Here is a 21,280-nt window from a genome sequence, read left to right on the forward strand (position 1 = left end):
AAGGCTTCATGGGAAGTGGAGGTGGGAAAGTGGTGTTTGATGTCTGCCTTGGGAAACAAGACTCTAAAGTCAAACACTATGTTAACCAAATGGTTAACCAAATAGGGGATAAAAAGTGCTATCAGAGTGGACATTGCATTTTTTAATCAATTTACATAGATGAATTAGACCTTGAAGTCTAGAATTTTAATTTTGATACTTGATTCCCAAACCCCAAACAAGACCTCACTATGTACCCTGTCCTGGAACTCGTGTATACTAGGCTTGCATTAAAATCATAAGTCTGCCTCCGAAGATTAGAACTAGAGTCTAAAGGTTGGAGGGAAAGTCCATGGTTGGAGGTTGTTAACAGTTTACCTGCAGTTTTTTAAAGCTCTTCACCTAATCCATAGTGGATAAATGAAATTTGACATCCTAATCTCACAAGTGAGAGCTGGAAGTAACACATCAAACATGCCAGTTTTATTACAGATTTTATAATGATGTCTACTGGCTTGCTTGATTAGATTGGTCTCATCCCAGCACGGGGGAGGCAGAGGCAGGGGGGTTTCTGAGATTGAGGCTAGCCTGGTCTACAGAGTGAGGTCCAGGGCAACACAGAGAAACACCCTCTCTTGGAGGAAAACAAAAGGGTTTCCTAGAGCCCTGTCCTTAAACTTACCCTGCCTTTCCCAAGTGCTGAGATTAGAGCAGTAAGTCAGCATACCCAGTTTGAACTTCACTTTCCATGACGTTTCAAGATTAGATTTTAACTTAGCCTTGTACAGCATACCCAGTGAAAACTTCAGTCCTCACTAGACTATGGTTTTACTACTTCCAGCTGTTACTCCTCAGTTTTACAACATGGACATACATCTCACCAAGCTCAGAACCAATGTCAGACTTTGTTTGCCTTGCACAACAGTATTTTACCAGATCTGATTAAGCCAGCATCAGCTGGTTGCCCTAATGATGGTACAATAGTAAGGTCCTCAGCAGCCATCTAGAAGAAAATTTTTACTCAGTTTTGTTAAATTGGGTCTTACATGGGGTTGGTGGTGCATGCCTTTATTCCCAACACTCAGAACACAGGGGCAGGTGCATCTCTTGAGTTTGAGGCCAGCCTGCTCTACAGATGAAATTCCAGAACAGCCAGGGTGGCACGGGGAGGTGGGGGTGGGGTGGGGACTCTGGAAAACAAATGTATTGCCAAGCATACATATGTATGTATGTATGTGCCTATAATCCCAGTCAGTGCTCAGGAGGTGGGAAGAGGAGAGTCAAGATTTCAGGGTTATGCCTGTCTTCCATTTCCTTCATGACTAGAAAATTCCTTAGTAACAATATTTCTCTGCCTTAAAATGTTTAGTATAATGTGAGAATGCTTTTCAAATGAGAAGGTGCCTCAGACCCTAAAAGATACTATTTCCGTAGGACTGTAAAAGGTAAGACCTTGCCTGCAGAAAGCATTTCAGAAGCAAAGGCCTGGGTAAAGCATGGAGTCCTGAATGGTGTAGAGAGGACACATGGGGTAGGGAGCAAAGCATCAAAGGTCCTGAATGCTAAGTAAAGTTGGGCTATTGATGGCTTGGATCACAAGGCACTGTGGAAGGATTTTCTTCAAAAGGTAACCTGGTAGCATTAGAGGAGGCTATGACAGGTACAGAGCTGTACCTGTTAACTTCATGCTTAAATGCCTTAGCCCTGCAAACCTCCAGGTACACTATGTCCAATATGAATTCATGGTAATAGGGAATATACAGCATAGTTAGTGGTTTTCAGTCATAGCCCTAGCTCACTTGTGTGTTCCTAGAACAATTGCTTGACCAACTATCTCCCTGATTTACTTATTTCTACTGTTTGCTGCTATTCTCTTTTTTCTCCATTCTGCACCCTCTCTATTCTCCCATCCCCATCCTTGTGGACTCTTGAGTGCTATATGAACTTAATGGACTCTTGCTATTTAGTTTCCAGATTATTACATATATACCAAAATGAACTGTAAATACTAGAATCCGTTTTAAGATGAAGATAATAAACACAACAGTAATGTACCTCATGGAAGTTTTCTGCTTCTCGCTCTTTGATTTCCAGGTCAATTGCTCGCCTTTTTGCCCGCTCTTCTTCTATCTTTTTCTGTACTTCTTTTTCAGACAATTGTCCAATTTTTTCAAACTTGCTTTTTAGATTTTTAGCTTGAATTGAGCCACTCCTTTTTAATTTAATTAATTCCTCATATTCTCTACTCAACCCAAAGCTTTCATTTTCTTCTTCTTCCTTCAAAAGAGTAAGATTTCCAAATGTTGAGTATCAGCAAATTACAATAAATGTTCCCTCTTAGTCTCTGTGTGTGGGGAAGTACAACGAAGCAGATGCCTGGAGCTCATAGGACAACTGGAATCATGTGTATATGTACTATTTTAAAAGTTTTATTTCTGGGGCTGGAAAGATGGCTTAGTGGTTAAGAGCACTGGCTAATCTTTCGGAGAATTTGAGTTCAGTGCCCAGCATTCACATCAAGGCTCACAGAATTTAACTCCAGTTTCAGGGGATCTGACATTCTCCTTTGGCCTCCACTAACACTGCTTGCCAGACATATACACAGGCAGAACACAGGAAATAAGTCTTAAGTTGAAAAAAAAAAATCCTTATTAAGAACTTCTAATCTTTCACATAAAGAAGGCCTTGAACAGCTTCTTTTTGGTATATTTAATTGCTAGTATCACTACTGTGTGCTTTGGACCCACAATTAGATAACAATATTGGTTACTTAATTTTTTTTATTTTCTATATAAATGCTTTGGCTGCATGATGTGTGTATGCCACATGCATGCCCTGTGCAGGTTAGAATCGGGCAGCAGATCCCGTAGATCAGGAGCTCGTGGATAGTAGTGAGCCGTGCGTGCTGGGATTGCATCTCAGTTCTTTGGAAGAACAGCTCTACTGTCCTGTTACATTGTGTTAGGACACTGTTCCCTACAAGGCTCGCTCACACAGGAGAACCACAATTTAGTTATAGCAAATAAATCACTAAAAGGATCTTAACGTCTTAAATGTGTTTTCAGTATCATGTTGGGCCACATTCCTTGCTACACTCTACCAGGTCAGACATGGTAGCCTATATGTGTGTCATAAATAAATTTATGTCAAATATCCGTGTGATTAACAATACATCAAGGTAAAGCAATGTAGGGAAAATACTCAGCACTAAGTGAGCATTCTTACCTTTCCCATTTCTTGTCTCAGTTGTTCAAATTCCTGTTTCTCCATTTCTAGTTTATGCCTGCGTTCTTCCTCAGTTCGCCGTCTTTCTTCTTCCATTTTTTGTCTTAATAATTGTTCAAAATTAATTTCCAGTTTTCCAGGAGTAAGAGATTCTTGAGAGACTGTTTTATAAATCTCTGGGGAATCATCATCTAATACCTATTTAAAATAAATATTTTTTCAGAATTGTGCATACTAAAAAGGTATTTCTTGTAGCCTGGAGTATCTGTGATATGGATGATGATAACCATGTACATCAATTCTCCATTGAAATGAACAAAGCATGTTCCATTTTTATACAGTGAATCATTTGAATCAGAAATTGATGTTCTTTAGATTGAAGTGAATCTCCAAAATCATAGTCTTACTGAGTTACTTCTGTATCGTCATAAGCTTTTATCAGAAAAAAGCAGGGCCATGATGCCATTTAATTGTGCAGTTTTACTGCCAAGATGTTTTAAAGACATAATAGTTCATATATTCTTAAAACTGCCAGTGCAGTTATAAATACATATATCTAACCCAGTAACTTTATAAAATAGCATAGGATTACTATCCTTGGTTTGCACAGGAGGAACCAGAGGGACTGACTGAAAAGTAACCTATCCAAAGTCAAGGTAGCAAAGGCACAAGTCCAGCTTCAGGATATTTCCAGTAAGATTATAATGTTCCACGTGTGTGAAAGTGCCAGAGTGAAATCTTTCACTTTATATGCTACAAGACATTTGAAATGTGAATAATTAACAGACAGCGCTTTTTTGTAATTTTGTAACTTTATATGAATAAATTTGATTGTGAGCATGGGCAAGCTACTTACCTCTCTTGAGCCTCCCTGTGGCAATTTTATTATGGTTCTCTCTCAGGATTAAGTGAAGCTTGGAAATACTAAGTACACTGTCTAATACTGAGGTAGGCTCTCAACTGTAGGGTTTTAACTTTTTAAAAAATTGTTTATCTGTCTTATTTATTGGAGGGGGGGGCATGCAGGTGTCAGAAGAAAATTTTCAGGAGTCAGTTCTTTCTTCCTACCATGAGTCAACTTAGGTCACCAGGCTTAGTGGCATCTTTATCTAGCTGGGCCATCTTCCCAGTCTCCAATAACAGTTCTACTCTATGATCACCTCCTGAATACAGGCAATCTCAAAATTGCAACTAGAACCTTTGCTTGTAAGCTAGTGATAGCGGATACATTTTACCATGAAAAACAATTTAATTCTGTTTTTCTGTGTCCTGGAGATAAACACTTTTGTTTAGATCTGAACTGTGGCCTGCAGACATGGGCTTGCAGGCAAAAAAGCAAGCAAGTTAGGACTTGGTCCCAGGCAAGGAATAGCAACAGTTATATAGATTACAGTAGTGAAATGAGAGAGTAAGTCGGGGAGTCAAATAAATGGGGGTTTATAGCCAGTTGGGCATGAATGAAGAGTTGAAGGCATATATGTTTCAGGGTTCTGAGTTTCTTATTTGAGTGATTAAACCAAGTACTTGGTAGAATGCCCGGAACAGGCAGGAACAAATGCTATGCTATTTTATCAGAAGGCAATTACAATGCAAAAAGGGGATGCAGGGCTGGAGAGATGGCTCAGTGGTCAAGAGTCCTGACTGCTCTTCCAGAGGTCCTGAGTTCAATTCCCAGCAACCACATGGTGGCTCACAACCACCTGTAATGTGATCCGGTGCCCTCTTCTGGTGTGTCTGAAGAGAGCAACAGTGTACTCATAAACATTAAACAATTCTTTGGGGCTGGAGAGATGGCTCAGCGTTAAGAGCACCGACTGCTCTTCTGAAGGCCCTGAGTTCTAGCAACCACATAGTGGCTCACAACCATCCTTAACGAGATCTGACACCCTCTTCTGGAGTGTCTGAAGACTGCTACAGTGTACTTACATATAATCTTTTTTATGTTAAAGTGCTTAAAATTGATTCTTCGGATAACTATTTTACAAACATTGACATAATGTGGAAAGTTTTAACTTTTTGACAAATTAGATATCAATATGCAAGAAAGTATGTTGGGGGGCTGGAGAGATGGAGAGACCCTTCCAAAGGTCATGAGTCCAATTTCCAGCAACCACATGGTGGCTCACAACCAACTGTAAAGAGATCTGATTCCCTCTTCTGGTGTGTCTGGAAACAGCTACAATGTATTCATAAAAATAATATAAATCTTTAAAAAAATGTTGGGTATTTTGAAGTTAGATAATTGTGATTTGATCATCTAATATAGATTGAATGGGATTAAAATGGCAAGAATGAAGGAGAAAAGGACAGCAGAGAAGAGAATAAAACAAGAGAAGGAGCAGAAGGGGGGGGATGATAGGGGAAATTCCCTGTTTTGTTCTCTTTTTTTTTCCTGAGTCTTTTTAAAAGTTATTTATTTTATGTATATATGCTCTCTTCAGAAACACTAGAAAAGGGCAACAGATCCCATTACAGATGGTTGTGAGCCACCATGTGGGTGCTGGGAATTGAACTCAGGACCTCTGGAGTAGTAGTCAGTGCTCTTAACAGTTGAACCATCTCTCCACTCCACCCCTGTTTTGTTGTTGACACTCAGACCTGGCCTAAAGAAATGTATCTTTCCAGAGAAGGATGATGGTCCCCAGCCTTGTGTGCTAGCACGGCATTAGTAATCCTGTCTTCTCAACACCCACTGAAGCAAATGCTGACACTCAGCCTCTTGCACAGATTGCAGAGATGCTAGGGTGGCTGTACCTGCTCAGAGTCTAGCCATTTCATTTACAGGCTCTACAGACAGAATCCTTGAGCTAGACTTGATACCTTATTAAGTAAAGTCCTTGTCTTGGAAGCATGAGGATCTGAGTTGAGTCCCCAGAGCCCAAGTAAAACTAGGTGCACACCTGCAGTCTCAGCACAGGCGAGGCAGAGACAGGCGGATTCTCAGTTAGCTTTTGTCTTACCATGCTTCTCCTTGCTTCAGCAAATGCCGCCTTCTCTTCCTCTATTCTCCTTCGGGCCTCCTCCTCTGCTTTTCGTTTTTCATCTTCTCTCCTTTGCCTTTCTATTTCCTCAAAACTGAGTTTGAGTTTTCCTGGGCGGTACTCTTTAAAAACTGTTTCTCTATCTTGGTTTTCATCCTCCTCATTTACCTAATAAAGAAACTATACATTACTAAAAATTGAGACTCTTGGGCACAGGAATGGATTACTGGTAGAAAGGTATGTGGCTAGCAACTAGACAAGAGTATTATTTCAAAGCTCCCAGAATACTTCAATTCCTTTTTACTTTTTATTTTTATCTTCATTTGGGTTTTTTTTTGTGTTTGTTTGTTTGTTTGTTTTTTGAGGCAGAGTCTCTCTAAAATAGCCCTGGCTGTCCTGGAACTCATTCTGTAGACCTGGCTGGCCTTGAACTCAATGCGATGTGACTGACACTGCCTCGCATGCCTGGCCAAATTCTCTCTTCCTTTTTAACATCTTATATGATAAAATGACCATATGTAGAGAAGTTACAAATAAAAAAATGTACTCAAGATTAAATAAAATTTCTCAATCAAGCTTTTAAACAAGAGAGACTGTTCCAAATTTTAAAGGACTCATGCTGACTGTTAATTCTCATAAACAAATTAGTTTGTACTTATTAGTTTGTACAGGTGAATATACACATACACAGAGTCTGGAGAGGGTGAGACATTGGTGATTTGTAAGCATTTTCCTGCCAGGTGTGGTAGCGTACACCTTTAATTCAGGCACTTGCAGAGGTAGGAGGAACTCTGTAATTCAATGCCAGCCAAGTTTACATAGTAAGTTCCAGGACTACCAAAATCTACAGCAACACCCTGACTCAGATTTTTTAAGTTTCCTCACTATGAACCACAGTGGTTTTCCTTATACTAATCAGATAAAAAGACTGCCATCTGGTATTTATATAAAATTCATTACACAGTTGATTTGCTCACCTAAATATGAATTGAGCCCTATTAATATTTTACTGGGTTGCTTGCCAATTAAGATTTGCAGGTATTAAAGTGAATAATATTTTATTTGCTTTTGAGACAGAGTCTTACTATACAGACCAGGCTGGCCTAGAACTCGGAGACGTGCCTGCCTCTACCTCTCAAATGCTGAGATTATAGGCATGCACCACCATACCCAGCCAGAAGTAATAACATTTTATATAATGTCTAGAAAACTCAAACTGTTGAGCTGCAATTTTTATAACATCATTAATGAAAGCTGATCAAGAAGGTCATGGTAACTTTGAAAATTATAGCTGTTCAGTTTTCTAAGTGAGGCTGAAATCTGTGCTTCCTTCCCTCTTCCTCTTTTTCCTCCTCCTATAGTATTGGGGACTCGTGGGGATTAAACCTCGAGCCTTGTGACTGCTAGACAAGTGCTAGTGAGAGAGCATTCACAAGGCTCAAGGTTTAATCCATCACTGAATATGTGATTATTGCCCAGGTTGGCCTTTAACTCTTGACTGATTCGGTAGTACCGGCTAGCCTTGAATGTGTGTTCTTCCTTCTTCACCCTCCTAAGTAGCTGAAATTCTAAACCTGTGCACCTCAAGTAAAATTCATAATCTGACTTGAAAATGTCCTACAACCATATCATTAAATACACTGTTTAACTTATACAGAAAGAAAAAATCATGCATTGAGTAATAGTTTTATATTAACATAGTATACAATATTAAAATAAAAGTCCAAAGCATATTGGATAACAAAGTGAAAACTCAAAAAAATATATACAAGTGAACTGTATGCATGTATATTGTATATAAATATACATACAGTTTCAATACATACAGTTTCAAAACATGCCTTTTAGGACTTGGTGTCAGTGGTAGAGCACCTGTTTAGTATGTACTAGGTCCAATCCATAGTACTATGAAAGTAGAACAGTGAAGTGAGGTGCCCCCATTTAGAGAGACCGCCTTGGGTTTGCAGGAAGCGTCTGGGGAGCACGCTGCCTCTCGTGAAAGGCAAGGTTAACAGATACTTGCCATGTGCCTTCTCGCCTCCTCAAAGGAACGTCTCTCTTCTTCTAAGCGTCGTCTCGCTTCCTCTTCTGCTTGCTTCTTGCGATTTTCTTGTCTTTGTCGTTCCAGTTCTTCAAAAGTTGATTTCAATTTTCCAGGAAAATGTGATTCTTTTTTGGCCTCTGTTTCATCATCCTATGCAAACAAACTTGTTACCCAAAGGGCAATTGTTAAACTAAACTTTTGATTTATTCTTGTAAAAAAAAATTACCATGACTAATGAAAGACATTTAGCTTCTTTGAGAACTCGGCACTCTTCTTCACATCTCATTTTATCTTCTTCATGGTTGCTCCTCCCACTTCCTTCTTCTCTGTCCAGGTCCTCAGGACCCTTTGTTTTTCCAGGTGCTTTGTACGATTTGGCAGGCACCACTGTTATAAGTAGTGAGTCATCTCCTTCCTATGTGTAAGATACATAATTAGCATCCATATCCTTAATAAAAATGTAGGTGATAGGGTACTTCACCTCCATAAGTGGTGAATTACATTGCTGTCAAGGCTATAAAGGACAAAAAAAACCCAAACAAACAAAAAACCTTATTTTTAAACTCATTGCTATTAACTACATTTTTCTCTAAACTCACTGTGCATGAATCAGTTTTACTGAGATCCATTGATGGCAGTTTCAAGAAGCAGTCTATGATTTGAAAGATGGAGTTGGTTTACTGGTAAGTCACTAACTGTGGTAACATTGCCTTACTGTAGACACTCTACATCAATTGCACAAAAGGTGGTGTGCACGTGAGCAGACTTCAAACCAATCTGACGGTGGATGGTTTAAGGTTAAACAGACAGCAACGTTTACTCCGTAATCTGCCTCTCCATCCAAGCTTTTCAGTACTTAATGAAAAAAGCCATTGAATATTCACCCAAGTGATGTACTAACGCTCACAATATAGATAAAACTGTAAAGCATTTATCCTATTAACGATTAAAACAAATTCTTGGGTTTCTTTGTTGAGACAGGGTCTCTCTATGTAGTTCTGACTATCCTGGAACTTGCTATGTAGACCAGGCTGGCCTTGAACTACAGAGATCCACCTGCCTCTGCCTCCTTAATGCTAGAATTAAAACCCTGCACTACTACACATGGCTAAATGCATTCTCAAAATCGATTTTAATTGGTTTTACTACAAATTTATCGTTATCTCTTAACTTTTTTCAAAAATAAAGATTATAAAGTATAACATATGCCCCTAAATTAAAAATTTTCCAACTTTTGTATCATAATTTTACGCACACCATCAAATTGGTTGGCTGGACCTTTAACTTTGCTAGTTAACTGGGCTATGTTTTTATGGCTGTCGGACATTCCTTCATTGTAATACACACTCCTCTGTACACTAGTGTGTGAAAACCAGGACATGAGCTCTTAGGGACTGTGAGGAAAGAGGACAAATGGTGGAAAGTAAAATCCCTTTTAAAGTGTCAGCTTTCAACAGCTTTCCATGTTAGTTCAGGAAACGTGTCCCTAAAAGACTCGTGGACGCGGTCTTCACGGCCCACCGGGCAGGCAGAAGCATACTTTCCTTTGAACACACTGCTTGTAAGAGTCAAAGTATACTCTTGCCTTTACAAAACATTGACTTTTGTTATTGTGATATTTATATTCAATAGTGAACTAAAAGCCTCTACATGGCTTTGTGAATCAGGTAATTTTCAGTGAATGTTTCATTAAAGGAAATGTCTGTTACCTCTGATGCGGATTCGGTTCCCGTATTGTTTATGTCCTCAATCTATTGAATGAGAATTTCATATCGTTACATTACATTGAATTTCTGCTTGATGCTTTTAAACATACATCTGAAAGTAATTTATCCATGGCTTCTGGTAAAACTTCAACTTGACTGTGAGCTTACAAGGACTGATTTTTAACTTAGTAGCAATTTAAAGTGAGATATAAAAAAGTGCCCTCTATCCTCTTGCCCCTGAGATAGTAGAAGGAAGATTCATCGCAAGCAATCAAATAGTGGTGACCCTCTGTCTGTCTTTCTTTCTTTCTCATCTTTTATTGAAAGAGTGTTTCTCTGTGTAGCCCTGGCTGTCCTACTCTCCTTGTACACCAGGCTAACCTCAAATTTACAGAGATCTGCCTGCCTCTACCTCTTGAATGCTGGGATTAAAGGCATGTACAACCACACCCAGCCTGTGACCCTATTTCTTATCAAAGATGCCCGGCAAGAATGTAACTGATATGGTAGAAATATCAGGTAGATTTTACAAGGAGGATAGTTCTGGTACTTATAATATTTTCTCATTCTGAATTAGGGAAAGGCCGCCATTTGAAGCACAAGAAACATTGGGTTGGCTTAATGGGCGGGCTGACACCTGAGCAAACTGCTGAGAGAAAATAGGTGATTCTAACAATGTGGTGTCTGAAATCTCAGGAAAAGGAAACATAAGCAACAGACAAGTAAGAACTATTATGAAGTTAAAGTTCGTCAGGATGACTTCTGCAAGTCTAAAGTCAGCCTCACCTATATGTCAAGCTCCAGGCCAGCCAGGGCTACAGTGTCACCATGTCTCAAAAATAGAACAGTAAAATTTAAAATACAACAGTTAATTACAAAATAAACTGTTTTCTAATGAACAATCAAGTAATTCAACAACAACAACAAAAAAAAAAAGACCCAGGAACTCTGAGAAGCCAGACAGTGAGAATACAGGAAAGAGAAAGAGCTCTTTAAATCTAAGTTTCTTATCTCCTCAGCTTTTCCAGGCCCTGGTCTGTGGGCCTTTAATTTTTTGAAGCTTACATTTCTGTTGCTGTTGCTTTCTTTTACTTTTGTTCACTTTAAACCACCATAAGGCAACAAAAGATGCAGTCGTGTATTTTTTTCAACAAACATGGAGAACGATACGTTTATTTGAGGGGTGCTGTGCTACTGGTATAGTCAAAAACAGACATTCACATTCAGTTATTGCTGACTTTCACAAGTTAACACTACATAACTGTTTCTAAACTTTTTTTTCTTTATGTAAAGCAAATTTGTTTCTTCCTCAGATTTCTTTCCCTGCCTCTTCTCAAGATCCCGTCTCCCACCAAGACCATCTCTGTACCAAAAGGATGGACTTAATTTTGTCCATCAGGATTCTTCAGAGTTAACCAGATAATTCACCTACAGGGTTTTCCAATGAACTTTTTTTATTCTAATATCTAATACACAAGGTATATTCCTTTTCAAGTCTTTCTAAGATCCTGCAATCTTAGAATTGGCAATTATCTTGGTGGTCACTTTAACCTTTCTGAGCTCAGGAGCACCTCCCAGCACGCTGGGCTGTCCTGGTAAACTGTGAACAAACATTACACCGTACTACATGAAGTCATGTTAAATTTGAGCGGAAAAGGTGCTTCTATTTGAGAATTAGACTTTCCATATTTACAAGAAGAAGTTACTATTACTACATTGCTGTGGTACTCTTAATTTCCTAGGGCTAAAACATTATTAGCCAGGGTTCTATGGCACCCCACATACAGCAAGTGTTTGCTCTAAACACACTGACTTTTTTTTTCATGATTATATATATATATATATATATACACACACACACACACACACATATATATATGTATGTATGTGTGTGTATGTGTGTAATTTTTTTTTTTTTTTTTTTGGTTTTTTCGAGACAGGGTTTCTCTGTATAGCCCTGGCTGTCCTGGAACTCACTTTGTAGACCAGGCTGGCCTCGAACTCAGAAATCCGCCTGCCTCTGCCTCCCGAGTGCTGGGATTAAAGGCGTGCGCCACCATGCCCGGCATTTTTTTAATTTACTTTTGAACATCTAGTCTTTATTATAGTCAGGCTCACTGAAAGTATAGAAGACAGAAATATATTTTATATATATACACGGTATACTGTGTTAGATGTCACAATGTATATACTTCAGGATTGTTTATAATCTTGATATAACTATAATCTTAACTCCTATATCTACATGCTTAAAATTTTGAATTAAATATAAACATTTAATAATTCTCATTTTATAATTTGACTTCCTTATAAAGTTTCACCATAAAATGAATGTTCACCTTTAATCACTAGAACCTAGAGGCGACCCTGAGGTCCATGGCATTCTTCAGACAAGGATATAAAGCAAAGCGTAGGAAATCCCCAGCCTTCTTAAGGTTAGCGCAGCACACACCATTCACCAGCAAACAAGGAGCTGCTGTCTTCCAGCAGACAATATTTGCAAAATTGAAGTTAATGGATTTTTCAGGCATGCAATAATGCCTTATTTGCATTATCACTTTTCTCTTTAGAAAACAGTAAAGATGAATGGAGCATAGCACATCAACTTAAGGGAGTGGAGAGGCTGCTCAGTGGTTAAGACACCTCTGCATCTCTGTGCTCTCAGAGGACCTGGCTTTGGTTCCTAGCACATGCATGATGGCTCAGCCCAAGGGATTCAATGCTTTTTGACCTCTGTGGACACTGCATGCACATGGCGCATGAGCATATAGGGTAGCACTTACAAATACTGCTATTGAAAAGCCATAATTGTGCTTTGTAATTATGAATAATCTATATGTAAAAATGTCCTAAAGCTTTATAGAACTCTCAAAGATACCAAGAAAAGTTGGGAGTATAGTCAGTTTAAGGAATGTAGAAATAATTAGTAAGATTATACAGAATAAAAATATCACTCCTAAGATAGGCCCATTCTGCCCATACTACTGGGCAACTAACGTGAATATTTTCCTTTTAGATAATATTTTTAGGCTAGCCACTATTAATAAGTTTATACTGTACTAAGTATTTTAATTCAGCAACATCCTGATTAGTTCTCATTTGTTCTGTTAGTTACAGAAATAACCCCCAATGTAGCATTTAGCACCTACCTGCTCCGCTCTTTTTGCTAATTCGCGCTGTATTTTCCTCTTTTCTAACAGATCCTGCTCAATTCTGCGTTTTCTTTCTTCTTCTGTTCTCTTTCTTTGTTCTTCCTGTCTGTGTTTCTCCATTTCATCGAATTTACCTTTAACTGTCCCTAAACACACACACAAACAAAACAAAAAAACCCTTGGATATTTTGTCATGTTTCTTTCTCTTGCAATCTCATTTATATTTAGTCCTCAAGGCTCTCACCTGTTAGCTTTGGGACATAAGCCTTTTCTATTTTAGGAGAACTTTCTTCCTCATCATCAGAAGCAAGCATTTCTTTAATCTAGGTGGTTGAATAAATAAATATGAACACATTTCAAAATTAGACTAGATTATACTAGAATAGCCCCTCTGCCCCACACTGCAGAAGAACCCTCTAGGATATCCCGTGGATTCCTGAAACCACCGATAATGCTGAGTCCTGTGCATGCTGTTTTTTCTTGTATGAAAAATATCTATATATAAGAAAAATATATATTTGGCACAGTAAGAGACAAAGAACAAATAATTATAAAAGGATAGTTATAAAAATATACTGTAATGGAATGTATTTAAAGCTTCAGTTTGCCTCTGGGCTGGATGGTTTGGACCATGGTTGACAGCAGGCAGTGTAGGCAGTGAGAGACCGCAGACAGGGACAGGGGAGCACACGGAAGTCAGCTCACAGACGTGAAAAGCAGTGTTAACCATGGTCTATATGGAATGTTAGTGGGAACAATGCATAAATATGAAGAGCATGAACATTTTCACAAGAATAAAGTAAAATGACCTCCTGCTTTCTCCTGTTCCATTCTCTCTCTCTAATATATTGTTCTTTTCTTCTTTGCTTTTCGTCTCTAGATCGCCTTTGATTTCTTTCTTCCCTGGCCCTCTGCATGGCTTCAAACTTGTCCTTTACATCTCCCTTGCCAAGCTTTGGCACATAGGATTTAGGGACAGGTTTACATGAGGAAAGCAGAATCTTTGTGTTAGAAGAAAATAAAGAAAAGTTTAAAAAGAAGAAATTAGGCAAAGATTAAAAACAAGATACAATATTTATCAAAAGATAGAAATGAGTTTCAACCCTTTATTTGGATCATCACAGCCTGATTAGATATTCTCTAAAACTTAAGTTGAACTTACAGAAAATATGAGAGCAGAAATTTTATTAAATCAAAAATTTTCAGAAACGAAACCCCAGTTAATGGTAGCTTTTTACTGAGGCTGAAGGACAGTACAATATAAAAATCAGATATTGAACTCTAATTAAAAAGTCCATTTTATTTTTCCATCCTATTATTAAAGATGAAAATTAACACCACCCCCCTTAGAAATTAAAAAAGGTCAGTCAGTAAAGTATATGAATTTTGATTGGGCTTTTGAGGTAAGTCCATATTGCAGACAGATAGCTGTGATAGTATAGGCAAAGCTGAAGGCCAGTTCAACCCCACAAGAGGCGATTCCTGTCTCCCGTCGCACCGCCCATATGCAACTTCCAAAACCCCATTAAAGTGTGCAGAGTGGCTACACCAACTACATAGACTAGGCTCTAGAAGGAAAACCCTGAAGAAAGTAAGTCTAATGGGAGACTAGAGAAATGGTTTCCCTGTTCTAAAACTAGCAATGCAGATTCTTCTCATCTTATTTAGAAGTTTGTTTCTGAAAGAAGTTTCTGTAAATAAAATTGAGTGTCAGAATGCCAAACTCTCTGTCCTAATGGTCTGCCACAGATCATGTGGCAGATCTGGCCCTCGTAGTCTCTTAGTTTGTCACTTTGGAGTGTCAGCATCTGGGATCTCTCAATTCTCAGTAACCATAGCCAAGAAACTGAACGGGGAAAAGAGAGGACTCTCACTGCAGTTTTTAGAAGATGCTAAGAGTCCTCCTTCTAAAACTGAAGTATCACCTCCAAAGGTGCAAGCCTCATTAACACAGCATTGAAGGAATCATTTCTAAGACCACTGCGCTTAGAATTCACTGCCTTGCAGAGATTCGGAACCCAGATCAAGTAGTAACCCACAACCGTGCACAAACGGAATCTTCTCTCTTTGTAACCTTATTACAAATATCAAGATGCACAAACACCTAACTGTGACCGTTCCCACAATCCCCAGTTAAACATGTATTATTACTCAGCTCTTCCTGCCTCTCTCCACCCCACTTACACACACACAGAGATTTACTTACCTCTGCCTTTTGCGAAACGTCATTCATGTTTGCTATATGTGGTCTGGGGCTGAAGCCTTGTATATTTTTGTATCTGAAAAAAAAATGATGATGATGATGATGATGGTATTGCTAGGTGTGGTAGCACACACACCTTTATTCCTAGCACTTGGGAGGCAGAGACAGGCAGATCTCTTTGAATTTAATGCCAAATTGGTCTGCATGGAAAGCTTCAGGCCAGCCAGAGCTATAGAGTGAAACCTTGTCTCAGACAAACAAAAGACAATAAAGCCGGGTGTAGTAGCGCACTCCTTTAAGCCCAGCACTTGGGAGGCAGAGGCAGGTGGATTTCTGAGTTCAAGTCCTGCCTGGTCTACAAAGTGAGTTCCAGGACAGTCCAGGCTACACAGTGAAGCCCTGTCTCAAAAAACCATAAATAAATAAGTAAATAAGACAATATTGTTGTGAATTTTAATGACCTTCCCTTTGATATATTTTATCAATGTAAGCTTTTAAAGATACAATTTGTATATATTGTAATATTGTAAATTGTATATATATGTGTGTGTGTGTGTGTAATTTATATTTTAAATTTTAATATATTTATATAGGAATATATAAATTTTGTATTTCACTTCAGAAGTTCAAATAAGTAGTTGTGATAATTTTCAGCTCCGTTAAGACTATATACAGAAAATAAAAGGTTCATGGTTTAAAAAGCCCAGGAAAGTGTAGATAGTCCTGAAGAGCCTGAGGAGCCGTCAAGGGCGCCTGGCAAATGTGTACTGTGGCCTTACTCAGTAGACTGTGCTATAAGCACCAGATAGCGTGAGAATAGTCTGACCATGCTTCCTTTAATTTCATCCTTTTTGTTTCCTTTAAATATGAACATACTTTGATCATAATAGAGCCTTTAAAAATGTCCCTTTCAAGCCAATGGTTGTGATGGTGGTGGTAGTGTACATCTTTAGTTACACTGAATAACAGCTCATTGTATGTGGATCCCTTCACCCAACGAAAAAGATTTTGGTTACATCTCTTTTGGCAATAAAAAAAAAAAAAAAAAAACAACTGATGTTAAACATCAACATGCAGGCCTTTAAATAGCAATACTTTTCAAATCCCTGAGAATAAAGACCAAGTCATGATTGCTGGATCACATTGTAAGAATGTGTTTAGCAGTTGGGTGATGGTGAACATCTTCAATCCTAGCACTTGGGAGGTAGAAACTGACAGATTTCTGAGTTTGAGGCTTGCCAGGACAGCTAGGGCTACATAGAGAAACCCCATCTCAAAAAACAAAACTATAGCACTAACCAGAAAGTGTGTTTAGCACAGTCAAAGAACAAACTGACTCTCAAAGTGGGGCAAGTGGTTGCATCCCACTAGCACTGGAGGAGAATCTGGGTTGGTCCACCCTTGCCTCTCACTTGATGCCCAGTTCTGGGTTATGGTTATCGTTGTGCTGAACGCTAACTCGTCTTAGTTGGCATTTCTCTGATAACATACGGTACGTTTTCCCACATGCGCACTTTCCACGTGCACATCTTCTTTAGGAAGGTACCTGTAGTCTTTGTTGCTTTGGGGGAGAGTTATTTTGTTCTGTGTTAGAGATAAGGTCTCACTATGTAGCAAGGACTGGCCTAGAGCTCTCGATTCCCTCCAGTCTACCCCCTGGATGCTGGGATTAAAGGCGTGGGCACCACACCCATAATATAATCATCCTTCATTGATAGTATAAAAACAGAGGACTACATTCATTACACGGTGCTTGTTAAGCACCTACTGTGTGTGAGGCTTCTCTGGTAGATGCTAAAGAATGGAACCCCGAATAGACAGGCACTGCCCCTATCTCCTGTTCTTAGTAAATGCCTTGAAACAAGTAGTCAGTCTACTTTCTTTCTGGACAGTCTCAGATTTGAACCAGCTCTCGGACAGAACTGGGGAGCAGCATATATAGCTTGTGGCCTCATTCTGCACTCATAGTCTGTACTGTTCTTACTCCCAGACCCAGCACACTTTATGCTCCCTGCCAAGGTTGCAGGGGATCAGGTGCTTTCTGGAGCTTCCTTCCCACTGTGGTTAAAATAAATCCCATCAGAGAAAGCTTTCAGCATTCACGCGAAAACTGACAAGCCTGAAAGACCTTTTCTTGATTCAATTTCTAGCATCTTCGTGGGCATCCCAGGGCACATGTAGCATGCGTGCTTGTTTGTGCATGCACCTGTGTACTCACATGCACACATGTCTAAGTTTAGAGGTAGAGACAGTCTTTTATTGAACTCAGAGCTCACCGACTTCACAAGGCTAGCCAGCCAGTGAACTCCAGGGACCCACCTGCTTCTCTCCCCAGTGCTGGGTTTGCAGATGTCTGTGCACTCGACTTTTTATGTGGGTGCTAGGGATCGAAACTCAAGCCTTCACATTTGTTCAGCAAATGATTCACTGTCTGAGTCATCTCTAGAGCCCTGTTTCCATTCTCACTATAAACTACCTGGGCAGGACTTTTAAATCAATCTTTTGGAAACCTCAAATTCCAAATATCATGCATCAATCATGCACAGCATTTTGGTACAATATTCACATCTCAACAGTGAGATAGTTGTGACAATCTTTGTCTCATTTTTACCATCTTCCACTTTGAGCTTCTGTATAGTACCAGGCAACAGGTAAGTCCCCAAGCAGGAACTTGCTTTCTATTGCAGAGGCACTTACTGCAACATAACCATGCTTACCAGTTCACGTGTTTTCTAGCTCACAGTAGTCATATATGGCCTATAACATTGATAGTATCCACTCAACAATTCACTTTTCTCCGGAACTTTGGCAACTGTTTTAAAATTATCAACTCCTTTTCAATAGGTGCCAAGGTTCAATGAAAACATAGTTACCATCTCTGCTATAGGGCAAATATTCTAATTTAGTTTCTGTGGAATGTAAAGGTAGAGCTTTAAAGTTCCACAGTAATGCTTAGCAATGATTCTTTTGCCCTGAGTCTCAAGAGTCAGGAGTCTGCTCTCATCCAGGTTCTAACACAGCCCCTTCCTCTCTGTCCTTTTTTTCCTAGAGTCTATTCCTGAGGGTACTGGTAGCATAGTGCCCCATGGGAAAGAGACCTGACCCCAGATAGTCATCTTCTGACCTTCACACAGCACACCCTACTCCCACTCATAGTAATCTTTAAAAGCAAGATAAAATAGATAAACATGGATCCTGAAGAACTGGCTCAGCACTCATACACTGCTTGTGGCTACAGAGGACCTGGGTTCACTTCCCAGCACCTGCATGGCTGATTTCGGCCTATCTGTTAACTATAGTTCCAGAGGCTCCAACACCCTTTTCTAATTTCTGCAAACACCAAGCATGCATGTGGTACACAGACATACATGTATAGGCCAAATGCATGTGATATACAGACATGCATGTGTAGGCAAAATGCCTAGACATATAAAATAAATCTTCAAACTAATATATGTATAAATTCAGAAATGTTCTCTGAGCATCTTTCTATAGTCTGTTAGGGTATTTCCATGGTTCTATTATACAGTGACAAACAGGAGACGCTCTCAAAGAACTGAAAATCTAATAGGATACAATAGAACTATAAAAAATATAAGGCTCTCATTAAAAGTATTTATTCACTTATTTGTGTATGAGTGTGGGCATAGGTTTGAAAACCTCTTTATATCTGGCCTAATAAGAGAAATACATTCTTATATCTGCTTCTACATTCAAATTACTACGACATGTCATCTTAATCAAAATTTATAGAGAAAACATGACCTCACACAGGTTGCATAACTGCATAAGGGTGATGGATGTCCTTAGCCACACAGGACAGGTCCTGAGACCACCTTTTGAGAGTCACTGAACTTAAAGCTATCAAATCAAGTCAATTCCCATTCTAGAAAGTAAAGATTTAGGCTAAGATCTCATTATATTTAGAATGCTAAAGGAAAATTTGCTTAAACTCATTTTGTAACCCAGTAACTGAATACCAGAGGACTTTCTATCTAGGAGCATAGAAGTCTTACTGTTAAAGTGACTTTTGCAGTCTGAACAGCCAGGTGCAATATCCATAGCTGCCATATGGGGGCAACAGCAGCATAACAATGCCATCCTATGAAGTTCTGAATGTAATCCCAGGCAAAGCCCTTGAACTATCAAAGACACGAGCTGTAGAAATGGCTCAGCTGCCCTTCCAGAGGACCCAGGTTCAGTTCCCTGCAAGCATGTGGCAGGCCCCAGGCCACGAGCTGGAGAAATGGCTCAGCTGCTCTTGCAGAGGACCCAGGTTCAGTTCCCCGCAAGCATGTGGCAGGCCCCAGGCATCTCTCACTTGCTGTGCTGGTACGGTTCTCACAGCAAGAAAAGAAACCTTCAGAACAGAACTGGTCAGCACTCTAGGTGTAACACTTCTCATAGATCTTATTCTGCGTGTGTATACATTTGTAACTTTGAATTCAGTCTTGTGTGTGCCATGCATGTGTGTGTCAAAGGACAGGTTCTCGGGCAGTCCTCACCTCTACTTTGTTTAAGGTGGGTTTTCTGGTTGGCTGCTGCATGTGCCATATTCCCTGGCCCATGAGCTTCAAGGATGGGCTTGCCTTGTCTGCTTCCCATCTCCCTTTAGGAGTTTTGGGGATACTGATGTCAAGATCTACCATAGCTTTATTTGGGCTCTGGAGATTTGAACACCGGCCTTCACGCTTGCACATGCTTGCACACTAACTGAACAGTCTTTCCAGCTCTCAGCTCATTGTTTCCTAGGCTGTATGAGCTCAGGGCTTCACATGTATGAACTCAACCTTACCAAGCTACCCTCTTCCCCTCCCTGGAATAACTTGTCCTCAGACCTGTGGTTAACCTCTCCTTTTCCTGTTTTCCTTCACATTTTACATATGCAACCAAAGCATTTCAGCAGCAAACAATGTGCAAAACAAATCTGAAATCAAATGGTGATCATATTGTTACATAATCTCAGGAGAGCAAAAGTGTCCAGACAGTGGCAGCCAGGCAGGTTCTCTTCACTGAATTCAAGTAAATTCTTTGTCTTAGGCCCCTGCCTGTAGCCTTCTTCAGAGACACCAGGAGAGGGCATCAGATCTCATTACAAATGGTTGTGAGCCACCATGTGGTTGCTGGAAACTGAACTCAGGACCTCTAGAAGAGCAGTCAGTTCTCCTAACCGCTGAGCCATCTCTCCAGCCTCTTTCTATTTCTTTTTTTTTTCTTTCAAAGTCTCACTTTGTAGCACTGGCTGGCCTAGAACTCTCTTTGTAGATTAGGCCTGTCCTGGTTTGTAATTTACAGTCCTCTTGCTTCATCCTCCCCAATGTGAGATCACAGTGTCGACTGCCACGAATGGCTTTGTTGGAACTTTTAAATGAAAAGTTAAGTATGTAGATAAATGTTAAATAGGTGTTAAGCGTTAAAACCTAAGTTTTTGAAAGAAACAATGAATTTGTTTTGAACTTCATAAAGTTTAAGGATAAATGTTTATCAATTTTCACTTGTATAAAAACATAGTCAGCTATAGCAAGTGCAAAGCTGTCATTGCAGCACTGGGGATGCTGAGGCAGAAGACTGCTGTGAGCTTCAGGCTACACAAGACCCTGGATCAAAAGAAAAGAAAAGAAAAGAAAAGAAAAGAAAAGAAAAGAAAAGAAAAGAAAAGAAAAGAAAAGAAAAAAGAAAAGAAAAACTTACATATAACCGTCCCTCATTTAATTCATGAAAATTACTAACAGGTAGGATGGCGCATGTCTAGCTCAGCCCTCAGAAGCATGAGGCAGGAAGCACAGGTTCAAGGCCAGTTGGGACAATACAGCTAAGGCCGTATTTTGGTAAAAGGAAAACAAAAGTACATTATAAAGTCTGTCAGATACTTCACCACAGCTCAAAAGCAGGAAATTGGATCTTACCGTCCTGGTGTCCTTCTGTTGCTGCAATAAAACCCTGACTAAAACCAAGGTGGGCAGGGAAAGAGTCGATTTGGCTCACATCTG

At 39.5% G+C, this 21,280-nt stretch overlaps 1 protein-coding gene across 4 annotated transcripts in view; it reads right to left on the reverse strand.

Moving 5' to 3' along the window:
* The window catches only part of Nexn (nexilin F-actin binding protein), a 29,344-nt gene that overhangs the window by 3,335 nt on the left and 4,729 nt on the right, over positions 1–21,280 (reverse strand). For 3 of the 4 annotated variants that reach the window (XM_029475377.1, XM_029475376.1, XM_021158561.2), the window contains exons 2-11: positions 15,294–15,366; positions 13,897–14,088; positions 13,332–13,410; positions 13,085–13,233; positions 9,939–9,980; positions 8,456–8,644; positions 8,209–8,379; positions 6,165–6,353; positions 3,205–3,402; positions 2,035–2,256 (exon numbers count right to left, since the gene is read on the reverse strand). In XM_029475377.1, the coding sequence (XP_029331237.1) occupies positions 2,035–2,256; positions 3,205–3,402; positions 6,165–6,353; positions 8,209–8,379; positions 8,456–8,644; positions 9,939–9,980; positions 13,085–13,233; positions 13,332–13,410; positions 13,897–14,088; positions 15,294–15,320 (1,458 nt within the window). In that variant the 5' untranslated portion in view covers positions 15,321–15,366. The remainder of the gene's footprint in view (positions 1–2,034; positions 2,257–3,204; positions 3,403–6,164; positions 6,354–8,208; positions 8,380–8,455; positions 8,645–9,938; positions 9,981–13,084; positions 13,234–13,331; positions 13,411–13,896; positions 14,089–15,293; positions 15,367–21,280) is intronic. The other variant, XM_029475378.1, reaches the window with a different exon arrangement.

Source organism: Mus caroli, chromosome 3 (genome assembly GCF_900094665.2).
Source record: "Mus caroli chromosome 3, CAROLI_EIJ_v1.1, whole genome shotgun sequence".
Lineage (NCBI taxonomy): Eukaryota > Metazoa > Chordata > Mammalia > Rodentia > Muridae > Mus > Mus caroli.